Below are 7,176 nucleotides of genomic sequence, written 5' to 3'. Positions count from 1 at the left end.
ATGGAACTGATGGAAGCCACATTCTAATCCTTTAATAAAAATAACGACGTAATAAATTTATATAAAATACAAAAGAAGGGCCACTGCCCACTGACATTTGCGGAAAAAAAAATTTTATATGCGAACCCCAGTTGGCCTGTTGGGTACTTTTTTTGTTATCGATATAAACAGCATGTTAAGTATAGCTTTCAGAATTTCAAAAGAATAGTTTTGCACTAATAAAACTACATTAAAGAGAAAACTAGAGTCAGAATCTTTCAAACTAAATCATTCTTGGGCCCAGTGTATTATATTATTGCAACGGGTTCAAGTGTTCAAGCACAGATGACTTATTAGCAATATTGTCACATTTAAGTTCAAAGATCATTGACCATAGAACTTGTGGGCCACTAAATGATTTCACTTGCGATATGATTTGACAAGGGCAAGGAGAACAGGTTTGTTTGATCGATTATTTTATTTAAAACAAGGAACACGATCGAGAGACTTATTTGCAGTCAATACAAATACATGAAGAAGACTAGAAGAGTAATGATAGTGAATAGTAATACACATCTGGAAAGTTTATCCCTAAAATTAAAATTTAAAATTTAAAATAGTAAGAAAATGGCGTGCAGAATTCTCTAAATTCTTAAAAGTAAAAAATTGAGGGAAAAAAAAAGAGCTACACGTTGACATGTGTTGCCATGTTTTACAAGAAGGTGGATGATGATGAAAGTTAAGCCATAACAAGAGCAAAGTTGTTCTTTTCAGGGCTCTGGTTGCATTTTCTCAACTTCTTCTCGAATTGATTGGAAGAGAACAGTAGACAAATATCTTTCACCGAAGCTTGGGAATACAACCTGCAATAAATAAACAGTGTGTGAAATGTAATTAGCTTAAAGTGGGAATGAGATCACAGCAACAACAATAATAAAGTCTTGTCCCTAGATAAAAATTCAACAAAATTCTATATTGATTCCTAAAAGACCAACACAATCCTTCTCTTCGAGCTTGGGACCGGCAATGTAAAAGGTTTGCAACAAAGTGAGAAAGAGATAAAATGGATGTGAACCCCTTATAGGATTGTGTGTAAGTGTGTAAGTGTGTAGTGTGGGTGAGGAGTTGTAAATTTGTAATATGAACCAAAAGAAAAAAGGTGAGAAAGAGACAAACATCACAAAAACATGATGTAGAAAGGTTCTACCCAAATTAAAGACTAAAAAATTGCAGCTTGCCAAGTTGTGGAGACACAACGCAATATAAAAGAAACTTGGTCACCCAAAATAGCAGGACAAAAGCATATTCTCCCATGCGAAAAAAAAAAAAATTATGCTACCGTACAAGCAGATGGACACTTAACCCTACGTTCCAATAAAGGAATCATACGTATATAAATCTGTATGATGTTTGTAAATTCAGTAAACATACGTCCTATTTGAGGCGGATTAAATTCCTTGTAACATATCCATCTGTTGCTTTTTATTATTATTTGAGGGAATGCACTTACCGCAATAAGCTTCCCTGCATTCTCAGGTCTCTTTCCAACCCTTATTGCAGCTGCTGCAGCTGCTCCAGAAGAAATTCCCACCTGCATTCCAATTGAAGTGAGCATGAAAGTTTTAAAGTATAACATCAACAGATCTTGCTCTTCATTTTGGGCCAGAAAATTACTGGGGTGTTGTAAGATTTAAAGAGTTAGCTTTGACAAGCACTCCAAAGAAGATTAAATTTTATGTCCACATAATAGGACTCTTCATGCACATGATACAACTAAATTAACACAGTAACCATGTCAAATTCCATTATCTTGTGCTAGATCGTTTCAATTTTCAAGCTACTTTGGCATGAGTTGTGTAACTGCGTCAGTACATGGGATATTGCATGTACAACAACAACAACAACAAAGTCTTGTCCCACTAGGTGGGGTCGGCATTGCATGTACAACAACACTAACAAAAAACTGAAAAAGCCTTTTCCCACTAGGTGGGATCAGCTATATGGATCAAAAGAAGTCATTATACCCTATTATGCAAAAGGCATGGGATATTGCATGAACAATTAAAAATAATCATGCAACTAAAATGACAGAAACAGTTAAAAGATGACACATGGCACTAACCAGTAAGCCTTCTTGGAGTGCTAATTGCTTTGCAGTTTCAACAGCTTCATCACTCGATACCTGCCGTATTCACATGGGATAGGAATCAATTATAGAACAGAAAGAAAAATGGATGTTCAATTATTCACTATTTATCCTGTTAGGTTGTTCCTATGCCACATACATATAAACTAAACCACCCAAAAAAGCTTCAGATGTGCATTGAATTGAGAAAAATAGTAGCAATGGCAAGAACTAGGAACAATAAACCAGCGTATGAAGAAAGGTTTACTACTGGTCAATATGGTTTCCCCATGTCGTTAGACATGACAAAAGTTATTAAAGAGTAACCAACGATAAAACTGAATCTGAAGCTGAATATAAATATCAACTATGAAAATATTGCCACAAAAACAATTGGCAAATCAGAGCATTAAATGCTGTATGTGAGATACAGAAGTGACATTTTCATTCCCCATCAAAGCCGAAAGTTGCTAAACATCATCTAAATTAAAAAATGACAGGAAGGATATGATATAATGCTTAGTTGAATATAAATGTGGAGAGCAGGGGATTCATCAGTCAGTTACATATTCAACAAGATTTGGAGAAGAGAGAGAAGAGCCTTCAAACTTCCTGTGTTTCAAACTTTTAATACATGATTCTAGGATTTTTAGAAACACTGTTCAATCATTCCATCAATACCCTAGTATGTTCCCGAATTTACTGATCCAGTTCTAAACAGAATATAACATCCACCCAATTTGATAGCAAATGATCAACCCAACAAGGACACGGTAATTAGATATGGATGTAGGCAGAAGGGAATTCCGTACCAAAGAAAGAACCCTGTACTAAAAGAATGAAGCATAATGACTCATTACAAAGTCATGCAACTGCCATGTCTTGATAAAAGAATTAATTAATTTATTTTATTTTTATAAACCGAGTTATGGAGAGTACTAAACAGGACATATTGAATTATAACTCCAAAAAGTTTTTATGTTTATTATTTTTTTTATACAAAAAAAGGAAGAGAGGAGAAAGAAGATGGGAAAACAAAACAACAGACCTCTATAACTTCATCAAGTATATCTTGGTTCAAATTCCTGGGCACAAAACCAGCCCCAATACCCTGAATCTTGTGAGGTCCTGTGGTTAAGAGGAAAGAGAAACAACATACAATTAAGGGATTACTTAAAGACTAGCGTATTGGACTCAGTATGTAGAACTTGTTCTGCTTTCTTACCAGGCTTTCCACCAGAAAGTATATTGCTTTCCGTAGGCTCTACACCAATAACCTGATACATAACGAAGAAAATGCTAAATGGAACCCAACTTATTAGAGAGCTTCCCTCAAACTCAAATTATTACTCCAAGGGATAACAAGACATGACTAGTTCATTGATTGAGTAAAAAGAACCATGATACGTGCTTCAAATGTTCATGATATGAAGAGTTCAAGAGTTATTTAGAAGATATTTTAGTTTACATTTTTAGAATATTTTATTTAATGTATTTTGATTTTGTTTATTTAATTACTAGATTGGGCCTTATGTTTATGGGCTTTAGGGTTTTCTTTGTTTTAACCTAATAAGAGGTTATAAATACCTCCTTAGCTATTGTAGTTGTAGGATAGAATGATTTAGAGGTTTTCAAAACCCCTTTTTGGTTTCGTGATGAAACCATGGTGTGGACAATTGAGGTTGAGGAGTCCCTCTCTTGTTACATCGGGGAATTGGGTAGAAGGTTGAGGAGTCCCTTTCTTGTTGCGTCAAGAAATTGGGTATAAAGTAGAGTGATTCTCTTTGTATTCAATTTCAATCTATCCTTTTTATTGTTATTTCAATTCCAATGTAATCTTTTTATTCAGTTTGAATTCTTGTCTTCTTATTTATCTTTTATTTCCGTATCAAACCATGTACATCAAGTATTTTTAAATTTAGGGACAATTAATGTTAGTCATTTTGTTTATTGAAGTTAAAAAAACTGAGAGATACCATCAATTTGATAATGCCAATTGAGATGGTTACCTTTACGTTTGGATTTTTCTGTTTTAGGAATTGACCAACACCGGAAATGGTTCCACCAGTTCCAATTCCTGCAACAAAAATATCAACTTTGCCTCTTGTATCTTCCCATATCTCAGGGCCAGTTGTCTCATAATGTATCTGCATAGTTGAATCCAACTTCATATATCAGATCATACCACAGCTCACTATGGTAGAGACAGAATTCAATTTATGACATGTCGTACAACATCTTCCATTCAACTACACACAACAGGGGTAAGCAAATATCAGCTTACAAACTACAATTTGAACAATTACCCCCTTTTCCATTAAAAAATATCAATTTAGAGGCTAACACCTAACAAACTAAGTTTAAGGTCATGATTCCCAGGGAGAGAGTAACCCAAGGACTGGTTCGATTAAGTCCTCATTGCCACTAGCTAGGGTTCAAAGGTAGTTCATTTATTTGGAAAGCAGTTCTCAATAGGATTAACCCTAATCCTGTGTTGTAGCTGCATAAACTAATCAAAACTTCATTCAAGATAGTTTTGTGTAATGGGATACCAACCTTCAAAAACAGCTACACAGTTAATAGTTAAAGCTTCATAATCCAGCTGTTAGATAAGGACTTTAGAGTTTTAAGTAAGCTCTTTGAATTATGTGGGGAATCTTGGTTATGCCCTCAGACCCATGAGCATTTACTTGTAATCAATTAAGGGGGATATGTTCAGAAAACGAACAGCAAAGAATGTTTATCCCTAACCTTTTGACTTGACTTGCTTTTGTATTTCTTCTAACCTATAGTTTGGACTGCTGCTTGAAGCATGGTTTTTGATAAAATGCTCAGTACAACACACGGCCTAAAAATTGGATTAATATATTTTACCATAAAATGGACTGTTACTGTTTACCTTAGGATTAGACGGATTATCGAATTGTTGAAGCATGTATGCATTAGGTGTAGTTTTCAAAATTTCTTCAGCTTTCTGAACTGCTCCATTCATGCCCTTTGCTGCCTCAGTTAAAACAAGCTCAGCCCCAAAAGCTTTCAGAAGAACTCGTCTTTCTAAACTCATTGATGCAGGCATTGTCAGAATGAGTTTATATCCTTTTGAAGCCGCTATAAAGGCAAGACCAATTCCTGTGTTTCCACTAGTAGGTTCGACTAAAACACTCTGAAAGCACACAAGAAACAAGTTAACTGAGAACAACAAATAGTGTGTTTGAAGCAATAGCTTTTATGGCTAATCTGCAAGGAAAGAACACAAATCATTTCTATAATAGATTTACCTTCCCAGGTGTTATAGCTCCTTTCTGCTCAGCATCAAGTATCATGCTATACCCTATCCTGCAAGAATAAAAATACAAAGTGTTTTAAAAAAAATGGTTAAAGATTCAATTTCAAATAAGCATAGCTCATAAGGTCATATACAGAATGCAGTCTTACAGAAATATTAACATCAACCTCATTATTTTCGTAGTTTCTTATAGAGCTAACAGTTAATTGGCATTATTGTCACCTTCATCTTATTATGTAATAATTTTCATCTATGTTAAAAAAGAAGATTGAAACAATATAATCTGACAAAGAGATAACTGGAAAAATCACAACAATCATTTTCATCAGAGTCACATCCTTCACCAGATATTTTCATGAAAATGGAAAACAAGTAAAACATGCAAGCATATGATATTTAGACCTCACAAGCAATGATTCAGGTTCTCAGTTCTCACCTGTCTTTGACACTACAGCATGGCTCCATAATCTCAAGCTTGGCAGCAACATTGGCCACGCATCCTTTCACTATATTGTTCAGGTAAACCATTGGGGTTTTTCCTATAAGCTGTGGCATTTCAAAAAAATATATATATATCAAGATGCTATAGAATGCTTATTTCTCACGCATAAAGAATAAACAAGGTGAATCATAAAGGAGTCAAAATTTGCAACAAGAACTTATCCACGGACACATTTAGATTATCAAAATACGCCAAATTGAGAGAGTACACCAAATAAAACGGATCAAATCTTCTAGATATTCCAATTGACCATCGAAAGAAAATAAAATATAAAAACAAGAGCAATAACCTGGGTAACATCTTCGGCAATGTTGAGACCTTCGATCCCGGTTTGGGGCTTAACAGAGACAGCTTTGCAGATAACGGAAGAAGAAGAAGAAGAAGAAGAAGAAGAGAGGCTTGTGGATGTGGAGAAGAAGGGTGAGGAAGCCGGTCTGAGGAAAGTGGGGGTGGCGGCGGTGCGGGTAAGAGAGTAGCGAAGAGGAGAACGGGAAGGGCAAGTCAACGAGTTGAATAGGGAAGCAGAAGAAGCCATTGATGATGATGAGGAAGAGGAGAAGCAGAAGTAGTGGAATAAGAAATTACGATGATGATGATGATGATGATAAAGATATTTGTTGGTGGAAATCGAATCAGTTGCGCTGGGACCTCATTGGATTTTTCCAACTCCAACTCACACTCACTCACTGTAATAATCTTATTTTCAGATCATGAAAATTATCAAAACACCACGTAAAAAGTATTTATATATAATTTCACCATTAAATTTCAGGTAAAGTTAACTGTATTTAAATTGAGTAGTAGAGTCAATGGCCTAAGTATACAATGTGTAGGGATAACCATCTGGATACCAGGATAATAATCATCTCATGTTATAAAAAGCTAATTTTGGATTCACCAAGATTCAAACTCTTGACCTTCCGGATTTAGAACTCTAATACCATGACTCATCCCAAAAGCGTAACCTGACAGGATAATGTAACACTAATAATCATATCTCTAATACTTTTTAAAAAATAATTATCTAAATATTTTTTTCAAAAATTTATAATATCTTGAAGCAATTTAGGTCACTAATAATTTATCAATAAAATGTCCAAGTTCAATGAATAATTGATTGATTGTGCTCCTTGTTGCCACATAAAATGGAACTAACAAAATGATATTATCGTGACTAGCGTGGTAATGGCTAATAAGACATTGACTTATAAAAAAAGAAAGGGACCTATTGACTTTTTCAAAATAAACATTTTGTGAAAATATTTATAAATATACAAAAAGTTT

General features: G+C 34.6%; 1 protein-coding gene across 1 annotated transcript; it reads right to left on the bottom strand.

The window, feature by feature from the left end:
* LOC107631161 (cysteine synthase, chloroplastic/chromoplastic) lies at nt 439-6,474 on the bottom strand. Its single transcript, XM_016334511.2, has 10 exons — nt 6,182-6,474; nt 5,827-5,936; nt 5,383-5,440; nt 5,004-5,267; nt 4,114-4,251; nt 3,330-3,381; nt 3,153-3,232; nt 2,102-2,161; nt 1,490-1,570; nt 439-842 (listed from the first exon to the last, which is right to left on the bottom strand). Exons 1-10 carry the CDS (start codon nt 6,425-6,427, stop codon nt 750-752), a joined length of 1,182 nt encoding a protein of 393 aa, XP_016189997.1. The 5' UTR covers nt 6,428-6,474; the 3' UTR covers nt 439-749.

Source organism: Arachis ipaensis, chromosome B03 (assembly GCF_000816755.2).
Source record: "Arachis ipaensis cultivar K30076 chromosome B03, Araip1.1, whole genome shotgun sequence".
Classification (NCBI taxonomy): domain Eukaryota; kingdom Viridiplantae; phylum Streptophyta; class Magnoliopsida; order Fabales; family Fabaceae; genus Arachis; species Arachis ipaensis.
The sequence above is the reverse complement of the archived record's forward strand: the minus strand, read 5'-3'. Positions and strand labels throughout refer to the sequence as shown.

Bases quoted from the DNA above. Each gene is read 5' to 3' on its own strand.
- LOC107631161 (XM_016334511.2), bottom strand. From the start codon at position 6,427: ATGGCTTCTTCTGCTTCCCTATTCAACTCGTTGACTTGCCCTTCCCGT. The intron at 5,268-5,382 runs GTAAATCTATTA...GTGTGCTTTCAG, and splicing joins GAGCTATAACACCTGGGAAG to AGTGTTTTAGTCGAACCTAC. The intron at 3,382-4,113 runs GTAACCATCTCA...GTTATGTATCAG, and splicing joins AGAAAAATCCAAACGTAAAG to GTTATTGGTGTAGAGCCTAC.